At 44.8% G+C, this 18,294-nt stretch overlaps 1 protein-coding gene across 1 annotated transcript; it reads right to left on the bottom strand.

The window, feature by feature from the left end:
- Nucleotides 1–16,254: 16,254 nt before the first annotated feature.
- Nucleotides 16,255–17,193, bottom strand: LOC141976150 (olfactory receptor 52P1-like). The gene has a single exon (XM_074936985.1). The coding sequence runs from the start codon at nt 17,191–17,193 to the stop codon at nt 16,255–16,257; it is 939 nt and encodes a 312-aa protein (XP_074793086.1).
- Between the last annotated feature and the right edge of the window lie 1,101 nt (nt 17,194–18,294).

Here is an 18,294-nt window from a genome sequence, read left to right on the forward strand (position 1 = left end):
TGTATGGTGCTGTCAAAGCTGATTCCCCACTCTGGCACTTCAAGTGCAGAAGGTGGGGGCCCGCAAGGACTCTAAAAATTAGTACTTGCCACTCCAGGCTTGTATTACACTGTCAAGGTTACAGCTTTTTTCAGACCTTGGATTGATAGCTGCTGCCACCACCTAAGTGCAGAGCCCCTTTTGAGAGCCCAGGAAGGGGCACTTGAATTCCTTCCTGTGGGGTAACCTCAAGCCCTTTCATGACCCCTCCAGGGAAGAGCTAAGAAAGGAAAAGAAAAAAGAAAATTGCTGTTGCCACCAGCTAACAAGCATGTGCCCAACCCTCTTAAGACACAGAAATCCAATCATGTTCTTAAAATGGTACATTTTATTAAAAAAAAGGAGAAAGAAAATACATCTGGAAACTCCGGTTGTTGCTTGATTTTAAAAGAGTAACTGCAGGAATTAAGCACCAAAAATAGCTTTCTCGGGGTCCAGCTTAAAGGTTACCAAGCAAAACAAAAGCACCTAGGTTTAGCACAGAGGAATCCACAAGCCATAATGAAATAAAAAGAGATAAACCTAATTGCATCTTCCCAGACATTTCCTGTTCTACTTACATATCTGGGGTTTTAAATGAGTATTTTCTAGGTATGAGACTGATAATTTTTCATACCTGGCCTCAAGCCTCTTACAGTGTAGCTGCTGCCTGTTTCTCTCTCGCCGAGAGAACAACAATAATCAGACAAAGTAAGGGGGAGGATTCACAATTTTAAAAAAAGTTCTGGCCTTCCCATTGGCTCTTTTGGCCAGGTGCCCTCTCACTTCCTCTTACCTGTGCATAGCACTGAGACTTTTTAACCCTTTACAGGCAAGGCAATCAGGGTACAGCTGCTAAGGAGGATTCTGTAGCTAACTGAATGGTTGGGTGATCATAAAAGGGAGCCACCCTCCCCCCGTCATTTATCACAGGTGCTAACCTGTGTGGAGCCAGGTGTGTGCTCCCCTACCTACCATCACTGCCGGGGAGAAAGAGCAAGCCCTTTCCTGAGCAACTATGGGGCTCTTAGGGGACAATAGTGCAGGCCCACCCCCACTGCAACCTAGATAGCTGGGAGGCTCCAAGTGCTCAGCTAGGACACATAGACCTGCTGGAACGTGCACCCTCATCCTTCCCCCCACCAACCTCAGCCACCCATCCGAGAGATCTGATTGGGAGCCTCTTCCAGCCTAGCCCCACTCCGGGCATGACTGTAATGCAGTGGGCCCTCTGTCCTGGGAGAGTGGGGAGCCCTGTGCACCCCTGCTTCCATTGGAGGAGTTACCTGAATGAGTGTCTGCCTGCTCAAGCTGCCGCATGGGTTCACTCTTTCCAGTGCTGCATGTCTATTGTCTGGCTGCCTGCCTGCCTGCCTCTGTAAGCCCAGCTGGCTCTTGGTTGGCAGATCAGATCAGGTGGGAGGTATCAAAAAGTGCCCCCTTTAGGACGTCACCCTGGGTCTTCACCTGGACCGTCCATGACACACATTGCGTTTGACCCCCAGTCTCACTGTGATCTCTTAGGACTGCACTGGGCAGCACAGCATGGGGAGGAGGTGGCCAGCCCTCTGTGAAGGAAGAAGTGGTTTGGGACTATTTAGAAAAACTGGACATGCACAAGTCCATGGGGCCGGATGTGTTGCATCCGAGATTGCTAAAGGAATTGGCGGATGTGATTGCAGAGCCATTAGCCATTATCTTTGAAAACTCGTGGCCATCGGGGGAAGTCCCGGACGACTGGAAAAAGGCTAATGTAGTGCCCATCTTTAAAAAAGGGAAGAAGGAGGATCCGGGGAACTACAGGCAGGTCAGCCTCACCTCAGTCCCCGGAAAAATCATGGAGCATGTCCTCAAGGAATCAATTCTGAAGCACTTAGATGAGAGGAAAGTGATCAGGAACAGTCAGCATGGATTCACCAAGGGAAAGTCATGCCTGACTAATCTAATTGCCTTCTATGATGAGATAACTGGTTCTGTGGATGAAGGGAAAGCAGTGGATGTGTTATTCCTCGACTTTAGCAAAGCTTTTGACACAGTCTCCCACAGTATTCTTGTCAGCAAGTTAAAGAAGTATGGGCTGGATGGATGCACTAGAAGGTGGGTAGAAAGTTGGCTAGATTGTCAGGCTCAACGGGTAGTGATCAATGGCTCCATGTCTAGTTGGCAGCCAGTATCTAGAGGAGTGTCCCAAGGGTCGGTCCTGGGGCCGGTTTTGTTCAATATCTTCATTAATGATCTGGAGGATGGTGTGGATTGCACCCTCAGCAAGTTTGCAGATGACACTAAACTGGGAGGAGTGGTAGATACGCTGGAGGGTAGGGATAGGATACAGAGGAACCTAGACAAATTGGAGGATTGGGCCAAAAGAAATCTGATGAGGTTCAACAAGGACAAGTGCAGAGTCCTGCACTTAGGACGGAAGAATCCAATGAACCGCTACAGACTAGGGACCAAATGGCTAGGCAGCAGTTCTGCAGAGAAGGACCTAGGGGTGACAGTGGACGAGAAGCTGGATATGAATCAACAGTGTGCCCTTGTTGCCAAGAAGGCCAATGGCATTTTGGGATGTATAAGTGGGGGCATAGCCAGCAGATCGAGGGACGTGATCATTCCCCTCTATTCGACATTGGTGAGGCCTCATCTGGAGTACTGTGTCTAGTTTTGGGCCCCACACTACAAGAAGGAAGTGGAGAAGTTGGAGAGAGTCCAGCAAAGGGCAACAAAAATGATTAGGTTTCTTGAACTCATGACTTATGAGGAGAGGCTGAGGGAACTGGTATTGTTTAGTCTACGGAAGAGAAGAATGAGGGGGGAATTGATAGCTGCTTTTAGCTACCTGAAAGGTGGATCCAAAGAGGATGGATCTAGACTATTCTCAGTGATAGCAGATGACAGGACAAGGAGTAATGGTCTCAAGTTGCAGTGGGTGAAGTTTAGGTTGGATATTAGGAAAAACTTTTTCACTAGGAGGGTGGTGAAACACTGGAATGTGTTACCTAGGTAGGTGGTGGAATCCCCTTCCTTAGAAGTTTTTAAGGTCAGGCTTAACAAAGCCCTGGCTGGGGTGATTTAGTTGGGGTTGGTCCTGCTCTGGGCAGGGGGTTGGACTAGATGACCTCCAGAGGTCCCTTCCAACTCTGTTATTCTATGATTCTATGAGGGGCTAGGGGGCCCACACTCTGGGGCACTCTCTCTGCACCAGCACTTCCCTGACCTGCTGATCACTTCATGACATTCATTTATTAAACAGCAATGGTAAGAAAAATAAGGAACAAATGGAAAATGTTCAGGGAAACAAGGAACCCACTCTATGGGCAAGGGAAACACAAAAACCCACACATCTCTGGGATGCAAGAAAAGTTCATAATCTGTTCCTCACACATCCCAGGCCTCCCTCCCAGCCCTGGATGTGCTGTGCTGATACCATGGGTAAAACACTTGCTCTGTGGGTGGCCACAGGCCCTAAAGGTCTAGGTGGCAGGCACCTTCCCCACAGCATCACCCTCCCCCTGCATCGGGTTCACAGCCCGCTCTCTGAGTCCAGCCTTCAAAGCACTCCTGTCTAGCAACCTCTCCCGGTGCTGGGCCCTCTGCCCATGGCCCCACCTTGCTTCCCCCACCCACTCATCAGCCTCGGCTGCTGTGTTACCTGTGCCAGGGCCCACACCCACTGTCCTGACTCTGGCCCCGCAGCTGCGTGTGTTAGGATATAGTTATTCAGGCCTGTCTGTAAAGGCCTGTACTTTAAGAATTTAGGGGTATTCTTATTACTTGGCTAGTTAGAGGTATAAAAGAAAGAATCAAAATCACTGTCTGCTGGTGTAAGGGCCTTCTCTTACTGTGACAGTTTGAGGCCCTGTTCTTTGGCTAAGGCCTTTGGCTAAGCAGCAGAGGCAGCCATAAGCTGGGAAGCGACCGGTCACCTCCTCACATTCCAACCTAGTCACATTGAAAGAAGGTGCTATTGGGCTGTCCTGAATACAATCCTGTCCTGAATACAATCCTGACCTGATAATTCCTATCACCTCCAGAGAAAGGGAAGTGCCTAGAAAATGTAAAAGGAAACTTAGTTTGATAGCATCCTGTCTGGCAAGAACTCACTTATCAATAGCTGAGATGTGAAATCCTCACTTCTGTATTGTTTTGTCATTATAGTTCCCACTTTGCTATTGTTTGTCTGTATAATCTCTGTCTGGTTCTGTGATTGTTTCTGTCTGCTGTATAATTAATTTTGCTGGGTGTAATCTAATTAAGGTGGTGGGATATAATTGGTTAGCTAATCATGTTACAATATGTTAGGATTGGTTAGTTAAATTTCAGTAGAATGATTGGTTAAGGTATAGCTAAGAATATTACTATATAAATTAGGGGCAAACAGGAATTAAGTTGGGATTCGAAAATAAGGAAAAAGGAACTTGGATTTAAGCTTGCTGGAAGTTCACCCCAATAAACATCGAATTGTTTGCACCTTCGGACTTCGGGTATTGTTGCTCTCTGTTCATGCGAGAAGGACCAGGGAAGTGGGAGAGTGAAGGAATAAGCTCTCTAACAGCGTGCTGTAGCTCAGCCCTGATTCCCCACAGGAGTAGCTGCTCTGTGCTGCCCCAGCTCCTGCCCCTGGTCTGCTTCAGCCCCCCCACCCCCACCCCCCCGCCTCAGTGCTCCTCTGCTGCCCCCGGCACATCTCTGGGCTTGTGGTTGCCAGATTTCTACTGCATTAGTGGCCCAAACTCACTTAAAAACTAACCCTAAAGAAGCCCAACCTATTTATTGAAACAAAGGGGTGGGTTTTTATATTAACACAGTGGTCTATACATCAAGTAGCAAATGGATTTTTTCTTTGATAGATAGTAGAGATCTGATTTTCAAAAACCAAACAAACAAACAAACCTAGAAGCCCCAGCAGGAGTTCACTCACATTAAGTGAGCTGTAGCTCACGAAAGCTCATGCTCAAATAAACTGGTTAGTCTCTAAGGTGCCACAAGTACTCCTTTTCTTTTTTCTTATTAGCAACAAAGTGAGATGAAAATCAAATTAACATTCAAAACCCTAGTACTGGTACTTGTCTCCCGACTGAGGGTGGGCAGATGTCTGAAACCAAAAATGGTGAATGACAGTGTTAAAAATAACCGAGATGTGGCTCAAAACGTATGTAGTGCAAAAACAACAATAGCAGTATGAGATTATTTATTTCTAATGCATTGAATCATGGTCGCCAATGTCCATATTTTGAGTTGAATTAGTTTGTTTCTGTTAGCCTCTAAAAGGCAACATTTCATCTCTGCCATCTTCATCAGAAGTAGAATATTTCTGCTGCTGGTTATACATCAGTAGTGACACGTGCAATCATTTCTTTCATTGATGTAAACTCTTCACAACAGATTTTGTATCACTGCATCTACGCCCTGACATGAAGAATGTTTTTTAAAGTTCCTTTTGCATCTTGTGGTGAACTTTTGTTTTTATCCAGTTCATCTGAGAAAACAGTCTTTCTGCTTCCCCACTGCTAAAAGGTCGTGACAGCAAAGAAAGAGAAAACAAGCCAAGTTCCCTAAAGGCTTTCTCCTCAGTGGCATCTGTGTGTTCGAGATCTTCAACCCCAAACTGCTAAACTTGGTTGTCCTGTTTCACAAACTCCAACATCAAATCTCAACACCTATTTTTGGTGTCTTTGACCACAGAAATGGCCAGTGTGTATTATAAAAATTCCATCTGAAAAGCAACTCCAAAATCATCTGTGCAAGACGCTACGTTTTGATTTAGTTGGGTATGATTTGGGAATGGTTTAGTTGGTCTTGGTCTTGCTTTGAGCAGAGGGTTGCAGTAGATGGCCTTCTGAGGTCTCTTCCAACCCTAATCTTCTATCATTCTAAGTTATTTGTCTCAAAGGCGATATCACAGTTTAACACAGAAGTCCCGTTCTGAAAAACACGGTTTCAAAACTCTCAACAACAAACTCCAGTAGAATGTTCTCAATTCCTGCAGCAGATTCTTGTATTAGCACTTTCCAAATGAAACATTTGGTTTATCATCCAGGCTTCCTAAAAGATTGGATATAGAAAAATCAGGTACATTTTGTGCACGTATGATAAAGAAGTTCAGCCTTGTAGTTTCTTTTTTTGACTTTGGCTTCTGTTTGCCAAAACTGATCCAGAACCCTGTTCACACAGGGACTAATGGAAGGCCACCTTGTGTCAGAAAGTTTCAGTATCTTTTAGTGGTCTGGAAGTCAGGGAAAGGCTGCTTTGCAACCAGGGACCGCTAACAGGGAGTTTCGAGAGGGAGTTCTCCAGGGGAAGGAGGTGCAAATATGGGACCCTTGGGGTAAGTGGCTGTCTGTAATGTGTGTTTGTGTTTGGGGGTTACTTGCTGTGTGCTGAGCTTCTGTTTGTTTGTTTGTTTGTTTGAAGGACTGTGTTCTGTGGCCGGCAGTTGGAAGCTGTGAGCTTCTAAACAAGGTTTGAAATCTAGAAATCTCTGTTCATTGTCTGAGCCTTAGTCAGGGGGTGGGACTATCAAGAAGGCCAGGGCTTTATAAAGTAGTGAGCAAGTGACCAGGGAGCTTTGCGACCAGGGACTGCTAACAGGGAGTTTTGAGAGGGAGTTTGGAAGGGGAGTGGAAAGGGGGCGAGGTACACTTACCATTTTTTAAAACTTCTTGATTTAAACAAAAACCCTATCATTACCCTAGGTAGCAGTAGGAGAAAATGCAGGCAGAAGACAGCAGCAGAGTGGGGGTTATCCTGTTTATTGCGCTCAGTGTAGCATGTATGATTACCTGCACTGTGGGCGGGTGGCATATCTGTGCATTTGGTGCAAGGAGCTCCTGGCCCTCAGAGACCGCATATGGTCTTTGGAGGCCAGGGTGGAGGAACTGGAGGAGCTAAGGGAGGCAGAGAGGTATGTTCATGAGGCTTTCCGGGACACTGTAGATTTGTCCCACGTCTGGTGAGACAGCCCCTGCACTGTTAAGGAGGATGAAAGGCTGGGAGAAGGAGAACAGTCAACGAGAACAGAGGGAAATCTTCCCATAGTTGGGACCCTCCTTCTAGATGATGTTGGGGTATCCTCTCACATTGAGGTTACCTCTCCAGCAGAGGGAACTCCAGTCATTAGGAAAAGGCAGGTGTTAATAATGGGAGATTCAATCTTTAGAAACATAGATAGCTGGTTTCAGAGTAGCAGCTGTGTTAGTCTGTATCCGCAAAAAGAAAAGGAGAACTTGTGGCACCTTAGAGACTAACAAATTTAGGTGGGCCATTTCCAGCAATTGAAAAAAATGTCTGAGAAACAGTTTGCAAATTAATTCCAATTCAGCAGTCTCTCGTTGGAGTCTGTTTTTGAAGTTTTTTTGTTGAAGAATTGCAACTTTTAGGTCTGTAATCGAGTGACCAAAGAGATTGAAGTGTTCTCCAACTGGTTTTTGAATGTTATAATTCTTGACGTCTGATTTGTGTCCATTGATTCTTTTACGTAGAGACTGTCCAGTTTGACCAATGTACATGGCAGAGGGGCATTGCTGGCACATGATGGCATATATCACACTGGTAGATGTGCAGGTGAATGAGCCTCTGATAGTGTGGCTGATGTGATTGTGATGGTGTCCCCTGAATAGATATGTGGACACAGTTGGCAACGGGCTTTGTTGCAAGACTCCAACCAGAGATTGCTGAATTGGAATTAATTTGCAGACTGGATACAATTAACTTAGGCTTGAATTGAGACTGGGAGTGGATGGGTCATTACACAAAGTAAAACTATTTCCCCATGTTTATCCCCTCCCACCCCCCACTGTTCCTCAGACGGTCTTATCAACTGCTGGAAATGGCCCATCTTGATTATCACTACAAAAGGTTTTTTTTTTTCTCTCCTGCTGGCAATAGCTCACCTTAAGTGATCACTCTTGTTACAGTGTGTATGGTAACACCCATTGTTTCATGTTCTCTGTGTATATAAATCTCCCCCCCTGTATTTTCCACTGAATGCATCCAATGAAGTGAGCTGTAGCTCACAAAAGCTTATGCTCAAATAAATTTGTTAGTCTCTTAGATAGCTGTGTTTGTGATGACTGGGAGAACCGTATGGTGACTTGCCTGCCTGGTGCGAAGGTTGCGGATCTCTCGAGGCATCTAGATAGACTTACGTGTAGTGCTTGGGAGGAGCCGGTGGTCATGGTACATGTAGGTACCAATGAAGTAGGGAAGGGTAGGATGGAGGGGGATAAAGTATGGGCCAGATCAGACAAGAAACATTCACATAAAGAATCTGACACATCAGAAAAGGACAGACAAATAAGCAGTGACGAGTTTTTAAAGTGCTTGTACACAAATGCCAGAAGTCTAAATAATAAGATGGATGAATTAGAGTACCTCGTGTTAAAGGAGAATATTGATATAATGGGCATCACAGAAACCTGGTGGAGTGAGGACAATCAATAGGACACAATCATTCCGGGGTACAAAATATATTGGAAGGACAGAACAGGTCATGCCGGGGGGTGGCGGGGGGGAAGGGGAGAAGGAGTGGCACTATATGTGAAAGAAAAAGTAGAATCAAATGAAATAAAAATCTTCAATGAATCCACATGTTCCATAGAATCTCTATGGATAGTAATTCCAGGCTCTAATAATAGATCCCTAGTGTTATATTCTTATCGACCACCTGACCAGGACAGTGATAGTGACAATGAACTGCTAAAGGTGACTAGAGAGGCTATCAAAATAAAAAACTCTACAATAGTGGGGGATTTCAGTTATCCCCATATTGACTGGGAACATGTCACCTCAGGACGAAATGTAAAGCCAAAATGTCTCGATACTTTAAACGACTGCTTCTTGGAGCAGCTGGTACAGGAACCCACAAGGGGAGAAGCAACTCTCGATCACGTCCTGAGTGGAGCGCAGGATCTGGGCCAAGAGGTAACTGTAACAGGACCGCTTGGAAAGAATGACCATAATATAATAACTTTTATGATTCCCGTGGTGGGAAGAACACCTCAACAGCCCAACAATGTGGCATTTAAGTTCAGAAAGGGGAACTGCAAAAATAAGGAGGTTAGTTAAACAGAAATTAAAAGGTACAGTGACTAGAGTAAAATCCCTGCAAGCTGCATGGACACTTTTCAAAGACACCATAATAGAGGCTCAACTTAAATGTATACCCCAAATTAAAAAAACACCATAAAAGAACTAAAAAAGAGCCACCGTAAAGAAGCAGTGAGAGATAAAAAGGCATCTTTTGAAAAGTGGAAGTCAAATCCTAGTGAGGTAAATAGAAAGGAGCATAAACACTGCCAAATTAAATGTAAAAATGTAATAAGAAAAGCGAAAATGGAGTTTGAAGAACAGCTAGCCAAAAACTCAAAAGGTAATAGCAAAATGTTTTTAAAGTACATCAGAAGCAGGAAGCCTGCTAAACAACCAGTGGGGCCCCTGGACAATCAAGATACAAAAGGAGCACTTAAAGACAATAAAATCTTCATGGAGAAATTAAATGAATTCTTTGCTTCAGTCTTCATGGCTGAGGGTGTTAGGGAGATTCTCAAACCTGAGCCGTCTTTTGTAGCTGACAAATCTGAGGAATTGTCACAGATTGAAGTGACACTAGAGGAGGTTTTGGAATTAATTGAGAAACTTAACAGTAACAAGTCACCGGGACCAGATGGCATTCACCCAAGAGTTCGGAAAGAACTCCAATGTGAAATTGTGGAACTATTAACTATGGTTTGTAACCTGTCCTTTAAATCAGCTACTGTACCCAATGACTGGAAGACAGCTAATGTAACGCCAATATTTAAGAAGGGCTCAAGAGGTGATCCTGGCAATTACAGACCGGTAAGTCTAATGTCAGCACAGGGCAAATTAGTTGAAACAATAGTAAAGAATAAAATTGTCAGACACACAGAAGAACATAAATTGTTGGGCAAAAGTAAACATGGTTTCTGTAAAGGGAAATCACATCTTACTAATCTATTAGAGTTCTGTGAAGGGGTCAACAAACGTGTGGACAAGGGGGATCCAGTGGACATAGTGTACTTAGATTTTCAGAAAGCCTTTGACAAGGTTCATCACCGAAGGCTCTTACGTAAATTAAGTTGTCATGGGATAAGAGGGAAGATTGTTTCATGGATTGAGAACTGGTTAAAAGACAGGGAACAAAGTGTAGGAATAAATGATAAATGTTCAGAATGGAGAGGGGTAACCAGTGGTGTTCCCCAAAGGTCAGTCCTGGGACCAATTCTATTCAAATTATTCATAAATGATCTGGAGAAAGGGGTAAACAGTGAGGTGGCAAAGTTTGCAGATGATGCTAAACTGCTCAAGACAGTTAAGACCAAAGCAGACTGTGAAGAACTTCAGAAAGATCTCACAAAACTAAGTGATTGGGCAACAAAATGGCAAATGAAATTTAATGTGGACAAATGTAAAGTAATGCACATTGGAAAAAATAACCCCAACTATACATACAATATGTTGGGGGCTAATTTATTTACAACTAATCAGGAGAAAGATCTTGGAGTCATCACGGATAGTTCTCTGAAGACGTGCACGCAGTGTGCACCAGCAGTCAAAAAAGCAAATTGGATGTTAGGAATTATTAAAAAAGGGATAGAGAATAAGACAGAGAATATCTTATTGCCCTTATATAAATCCATGGTTTGCCCACAACTTGAATACTGCATACAGATGTGGTCCCCTCATCTCAAAAAAAGTTATACTGGCATTAGAAAAGGTTCAGAGAAGGGCAACTGAAATGATTAGGTGTTTGGAACGGGTCCCATATGAGGAGAAATTAAAGAGGCTAGGACTTTTCAGCTTGGAAAAGAGGAGACTAAGGGGGATATGATAGAGGTCTATAAAATCATGAATTGTGTGGAGAAAGTGAATAAGGAAAATGTATTTACTTGTTCCCATAATATAAGAACTAGGGGCCACCAAATTAAATTAATGGGCAGCAGGTTTAAAACAAATAAAAGGAAGTTCTTCTTCACTCAGCGCACAGTCAACCTGTGGAACTCCTTGCCTGAGGAGGTTGTGAAGACTAGGACTATAACAGGGTTTAAAAGAGAACTGGATAAATTCATGGAGGTTAACTCTATTAATGACTATTATACAGGATAGGTAAGGAATGGTGTCCCTAGCCTCTGTTTGTCAGAGTGTGGAGATGGATGGCAGGAGAGAGATCACTTGATCATTACCTGTTAGGTTTACTCCCTCTGGGGCACCGGGCATTGGTCACTGTCGGTAAATAGGATACTGGGCTGGATGGACCTTTGGTCAGACCCAAGAGTAGCAGGGTGTGTAAGGTGGGGGCTGATGGGTGAAGCTGAAAGAGATCAGGTGATGGTCAGAGAGTGGGAACTCAGCAATGGCCAAAACACTACTTGGTCATGGAGTTCTAAGACCTTACGTATGAGGAAGTTCTCAGACTGTGAACTCCCACAATGTTGAGCTCAGCCAACGTGGAATCAGATTATCCTTGACTGATGAGGAGATATCCTTCCTCCTCTTGTCATTCAGGTTTAAAGTCAGTGGTACCCAGTGATCACTTTCTGCAGGTGTATTTGCCCACTTTGTCATGAAGCTCCTTGCTTTTGACCCCGTAAATGTTAGGGTTGAGCATGGGAGGGACGATGAAATACAGGTTGGCCATGATGATATGAATGTGGGGAGCAATGCCCTGACCAAACTGCTGTGTCAGAATGGAGAAGAGGGAGGGAGTATAAGACATCAGCATCGCACAGATGTGGGCTATGCAGGTTTTGAGGGCTTTCAGTTGGGCTTTCTTGGAGGAGATTCTGAGGATGGCCCTGATGATCAGACCATAGGATAAGGCAATGAGTGTCAGGTCTAACCAGATGACTACAAATGCTGTCACTGAGCTGTACGTCCTGTTGACTGTGATGTCCCCACACAACATCTTTGCCACAGTCATGTGTGTGCAGTACGTGTGGGGGATAATGTGGTTGGCATAGAATGGCAGCCGCCTCAAGAATAGGGGCTCGGGCAGAACGAAGAGTACAGCTCTTGTCAAACCCACAAGCTCTAGCTTAGCTATTTGTGCATTGGTGAGGATGGTGGTGTATCTCAGAAGATCACATATGGCAATCTAGCGATCAAAGGCCATTGTCACAAGAATGGCTGAGTGCATAACAGCAATCGCGTGAAGGAAGAACATTTGGGTGAGACAGCCATCCATAGTAACTCCTTTCAAACTGAACCAAAATATAAGCAGTGCTTTAGGCACTACATGCCAATGTCTGTGAGTGCCAGCATGCAGAGCAGAAGGTACATTGGCTTGTACAGGGTCTGCTCTTTGCCTACAACAAATAGAGCCATGAAATTTCCCAACAGGGTGATAATGTAGAAAGTAAAGAAAGGGATGGACATCCAGGCATTAGCAGCTTCCAGTCCAGGGATGCCTGTGAGAATGAATATTGAAGAGTCAGAAGGGGTGAGGTTGAAAGCTGCCATGAGGTGGTTGATACATTGATTGGGCTCATAAAAGGTCAAGGTGCCTGTGAAGGGAGAAAAGCCGAGTAAGGGGGGTTACATGCTTTATAACAAATACTACAGTAAATATTTTATAGTTATTAACAATCTAAACAGGGGGTGATCAGTGAGTTGCCAACATTTGCAGATGGAACCAGAATATTTAGATCATAGTCAAGTCCAGAGAAGGCCTCAGATGGCACTAAACAAGCCAAGTCAATGGGTAATATGTTGGCAGATGAACTTCGATGTTAATAACTGCGATGTGTATTCCCATTGGAAGGAGAAGCTTGAATGCCTCAATTTCCTAACAAGGTTTTAGTTTAACTGCATGAGCTCAGGATAGAGAACTGGGGGTCATGGTGTAGAGCTCTGTGAAATCCTACTTACACTGCAAACCCAGAGAGAAACTGAGAAAAACATTGGGATCCAGGAAGAGTTGGATGGGGAATCCTACAGAAAATATAGTGCCATGAGAACAGTCAGTCAGTGTTTCACCCTCCTCCGGCAGGGGAGCACCGGCACGAGTCTGCAGCGCCCCTCAGGCAGGGGAGGGCCGGCACGAGTCTGCAGCGCCCCTCGGGCAGGGGAGGGCCGGCACCGGTTGGTAGCGCACAGTTTTGCTACCCAAGGCAGGTTGGCCGGGGTAGGGGAACTCAGGCCCACCCGACTCCACTGCGTTCCAGCCAAGGCCCTGACAGTGGCAGGAGGCGAAGGTCCTGCCGCTGGGTCAGCGGGGGGCCATCCGCGCCCGGTGACCGAACACACCCACCCCACACTGCCGTTCTGCCCCTGGCCTACTTCCTACCCGGTCTCTCGAGCGGGTCTCTCCGGTCCCTCCAGCTTTCCGGGTATTCCGCTGCTGGCAGCTCCAGCTCCCCCCCTGTGTCGGACTCACGCCGGCCCGGGCTGCAGCCGGGCCCCTCCAGGTCCTCCGGGTATTCAGCGGCTGGCAGTCCTAGTCGCCACAGGTCTTCCTCCCGGTCAGGTTCCTCCTGGCCCAGGGCCTCCCCTGGGTCGGCAGCAGGATCGCGAGGGAGCAGCCAGCAGCCTGCGTCTGTCTCCCTCCCTGGTGCTCTCCTCACTTGGCCAAAGGCCCCGCCCTTTGTACTTCCTGTCCCACTCCTCCCCTTCCGGGGATTGGCGTAAGCTTGGTCTGGCCCCGCCCACTCAGGCTGAGAGGGTGGCTCTTTACCCTCTGGTTCGGAGGGAAGTCACCCTGGCTCCCTACGTAGCCCAATCTATTTATTGAAACAAAGGGTTTTTTATTAACACATTTTTTTTTACTAGCACATCAAGTAACAAAGGAAAGCTTTTGTTAGATACCTAATATGGATGTGATTAAAAAAAAAAGCTACAAGTCCCAACAGGAGTTCAGCCACATTAAAACCAAAGCGAGAGGAAAATCAAATTCACATTCAAAACCCCCATACTGGTACTTGTATCCTGATTGAGGGTTGGCGGATGTTTCAAACACAAAATGGGAAATGTGAAAAACAGCCCCAAAGTAGCCCAAATAGTGCAAAAATAAAAATGATATTATGGCATTTATTTCGAATGCATTCAATCATAGTAGTCAATGTCCATATTTTGAGTTGAATTAGTTTGTTACTGGTAGTCGCTAAAAGGCAACATTTAATCCTCGCTGTCTTCGTCAGAAGTAAAATGCTTTGTCATACATCAGCAATGACAGTGCAATCATTTCTTTCATTGGTGTAAACTGTTCACAAGAGATTTTGTATTGTTGCATATACGCCCTTGTCATAAATATAAAGGGAAGGGTAAACCCCTTTAAAATCCCTCCTGGCCAGAGGAAAAATCCTCTCACGTGTAAAGGGTTAAGAAGCTAAAGGTAACCTCGCTGGCACCTGACCAAAATGACCAATGAGGAGACAAGATACTTTCAAAAGCTGGGAGGAGGGAGAAAAAACAAAGGGTCTGTGTCTGTCTGGGTGATGCTTTTGCCGGGGACAGAACAGGAATGGAGTCTTAGAACTTAGTAAATAATCTAGCTAGGTATGTGTTAGATTATGATTTCTTGAAATGGCTGAGAAAATAGCTGTGCTGAATAGAATGACTATTCCTGTCTGTGTGTCTTTTTTGTAACTTAACGTTTTGCCTAGAGGGATTCTCTATGTTTTGAATCTAATTACCCTGTAAGGTATCTACCATCCTGATTTTACAGAGGTGATTCTTTTCTTTTTACTTCTACTAAAAGTCTTCTTGTAAGAAACTGAATGCTTTTTCATTGTTCTTAATATCCAAGGGTTTGGGTCTGTGTTCACCTATGTAAATTGGTAAGGATTTTTATCAAGCCTTCCCCAGGAAAGGGGGGTGTAATGTTTGGGAGGATTTTTGGGGGAAAGACGTGTCCAAACTACGTTTTTTCAGGAACCCAGATAAAGTTTGGTGGTGGCAGTGGAAGTCCAGGGGCAAAGGGTAAAATAGTTTGTACCTTGGGGAAGTTTTAACCTAAGCTGGTAAAAGTAAGCTTAGGAGGTTTTCATGCAGGTCCCCAGATCTGTACCCGAGAGTTCAGAGTGGGGAAGGAACCTTGACAGCCCTCATATGGGGAAAGTTTTCTAAAAATTCCTCTTTCATCTTGTTGTGCCGTTTGTTTTCTTAGAGGAACTTGATAAAAACGAATCTTTCAGCAGCAGCATTGCTAAAAGGTAGCCACAGCTGTGGAAATGCAAATGAGTCCAGTTCACTAAAGCCTTTGTCCTCAGCGGCATCCATCTGTTGGAGAACTTCAACCCAAAACTGCTCAACTTGATAGTCCTGAGTATGAGGCCAGTGCACCTCCAGTAGCAAAACTCTCCACTGCTGATCCAACTGTCCAAGGTCTCCAGAAAACAATGGCAAAAGTGAGATCTCAGCCAACCTAGGCTGTGAAGGACTGAGCGCAGTAGAAGGACATAGTACTGCAAGCGATTCAATCAACTGGACATTTGGTTGCAATCTCTATTTCACCTGTTTCATAAGTCCAACATGAAATCTTGACACTTCCTTTTGACATCTTCAACAATGAGAACGGTTAATGTGTGTTTTGAAGGTTCCAGATGAAAAGCAACTTCAAAATGAAGTGTGCAAAGCGGTACGTTATTTGACTGAAAGGTGATGTCATAGTTAAACACAGCAGTCCTGTTCTCAAAAACACAAAGTTTCATAACTCTCACCAACAAGCTCGAGTAGAAAGTCCTCCAATCCTGCAGCAGCTTTCCTCTATTAGCCTTTTCAATTGAGACTTTTTGTTTATCCTCCAGGCCTCCTGAAGAATTGGAAGTAGAAAAATCACGTATATTTTGTTCATCGGATGACTGCATATATGTGAAAGAAGTTCAGCATTGTAGCTGCTTTCTTTGTCTTTGGCGAACAGAAAACATAGCTTTCGTTTAGCCGAACTGATCCAGAACCTATTCACACAGAGGCTAATGGAAAGCCACCTTCCGTCAGAAAGCTGCAGTATCTTCTGGTGGTCTGGAAGTCATGGAAAAGCCAAATGACAGGGTGTGGGGGGGTGTGCTCAAAGATATCAGGGGATGGTCAGAGAGAGCGAACTCAGCCATGGAGAGAGCAGTGCTTGGTCTGAAAGTGGTAAGACTTTAGGTGTGAGGAAGTACTCAGACTATAAACTTCAAAAGTGCTGAGCTCAGACAAACTGAGACAGAGCACACTTGATGACTGTAGAGATATCCTTTCCCCCTTTTGTCACACACATTTAAAGTCAGTGGCCCCAGGAAATCATATTCTGCATATGTATTTGCCCACTTTGTCACGAAGCTCTTTTGTTTTGACCCCATAAACAATAGGGTTGAGTATAGGGGGGATGAGGAAATAAAGGTTGGCCAAGATGATGTGCACGTTGGAAGCGATGCCCTGACCGAATTGGTGTGTCAGGTTAGAGAAGAGGCAGGAAGTATAAGACGTCAATATCACACAGATGTGGGCTGTGCAGGTGTTGAGAGCTTTCTGATGGGCTTTCTTGGAGGAGATTCTGAGAACAGCCCTGATGACCAAACTGTAGGACAGGGCAATGAGCATCAGGTCTAACCCAATGACTACAAATGTTATCACCAAACCGTACGTCCTGTTGACTGTGATGTCTCCACATGATATCTTTGCCACTGCTAAGTGCTCGCAGTACGTGTGGGGGATAATGCGGTTGGTGCAGAATGGCTGCCCCTTCAGAAGCAGGGGCAGGGGCAGAATGAAGAGAACAGCTCTTATCAAACCCACTAGCCCTAGCTTAGCTATTCGTGTGTTGGTGAGGATGGTGGTGTATCTCAGAGGGTTACAGATGGCAACGTAGCGATCGAAGGCCATTATCACAAGGACAGCTGACTTCATAACAGAAACTGCATAAAGGAAGAACATCTGGGTGAGGCAGCCACCCACAGTAATGCCTTTCAAATTGAACAAAAATATAAACAGTGCCTTCGGCATAACAGAGGTAGAGATGCCGATGTCTGTGAGCGCCAACATGCAGAGCAACAGGTACATCGGCTTGTGCAGGCTCTGCTCTTTGCCTACAACAGATAGAACGGTGACATTTCCCAACAGGCTGATAATGTAGAACATACAGAAAGAGATAGAAATCCAGATATGGGCAGCTTCCAAGCCAGGGATTCCCGTTAGGATGAATGTTGAAGGCTCAGACAGGGTGAGGTTGAAAGCTGCCATGAGGTAGTTGATATGTTGATCAGACTCAGAAATGCTCAGGGTGCCTCTGAATGGAAAGAAGCACAGTAAGGGGGTTACACACTTTATAACAAATAGTACGGTAAATAAATTATAGTTATTAACAATCTAGAAAGGGGGATGAGCAGTGAGGTGGCAAAATTTACAGATGGCACCAGATTATTAAGGTTAGAACCAAGTCCAGAGAAGTCCTCACAGGTCGGTAACCAAGCCAAGCTTCATCTGAGAGGTAAGTTTCAGGTGTTAACTGAGAAGTGTAAGGAGAGAGACGTGTCAGCAACGCAGCTGCTAACACTTCTCATGCCTGAATATTGATGAAGTTTGCAGATGACACAAAAGTTGGGGGATGGTTAATAATGAAGAGGACAGGTCACCAAACTGAATTAGTTGGTCAACTTTGTTGAAGCAACCAAAATGTGTTCTAATATAGCTATGTAGAGATCTACATCTAGGAAGAAGGAATGCAGGCAATGCTTACACGATGGGGGACTTTCATGGAAAGCGGAATGAGTGAACAAAATTTTTGAGGGGGGGGTGAAGGGATAATTAGCTAAACCTGAGTTCCCAGTGTGACCCAGTGTGCCCAAAAGAGGCAATGTGATTCTTGGATCATAACAAGGGGAATCTCAAGGAGAAGTAGAGAAGTTATTTTACCTCTGTCACTGGCATTGGTGCGACTCCTGCTGGAATCCTGTGTCCAGTTCTTGTGTCCATGATTAAAATGTTGATACTTTGAAGAGGGTTCAGAGAAGAGTCACTAGTATAATTAAAAGATTAGAAAACCTGCCCTACTCAAAGAGTTCAATCTATTTACTTTAACAAAGATGGTTAAGGGGTGAGTTCAAAACCATCTGTAAGTACCTACACAGGGAACCAGTGTTTAATAATAGGCTTTTCAGACCAGCATACAGAGGTGTAACATGATCCCATGGTTGGAATTTGAAGTTAAAGAAATTCTGACTGGAAATAAAGTGAACATTTGTTAACCGGTGAGATTAATTAACCATTAGAACAATTTACCAAGGGTCATGGCGGATCCTCCGTCACTGAGAATTTTTAAATCAAGGTTGTAAGTTTCTCTAA

The sequence above is a fragment of the Natator depressus genome, chromosome 1 (assembly GCF_965152275.1).
Source record: "Natator depressus isolate rNatDep1 chromosome 1, rNatDep2.hap1, whole genome shotgun sequence".
Taxonomy (NCBI): Eukaryota; Metazoa; Chordata; order Testudines; family Cheloniidae; genus Natator; species Natator depressus.

Bases quoted from the DNA above. Each gene is read 5' to 3' on its own strand.
- LOC141976150 (XM_074936985.1), bottom strand. From the start codon at position 17,193: ATGGCAGCTTTCAACCTCACCCTGTCTGAGCCTTCAACATTCATCCTA.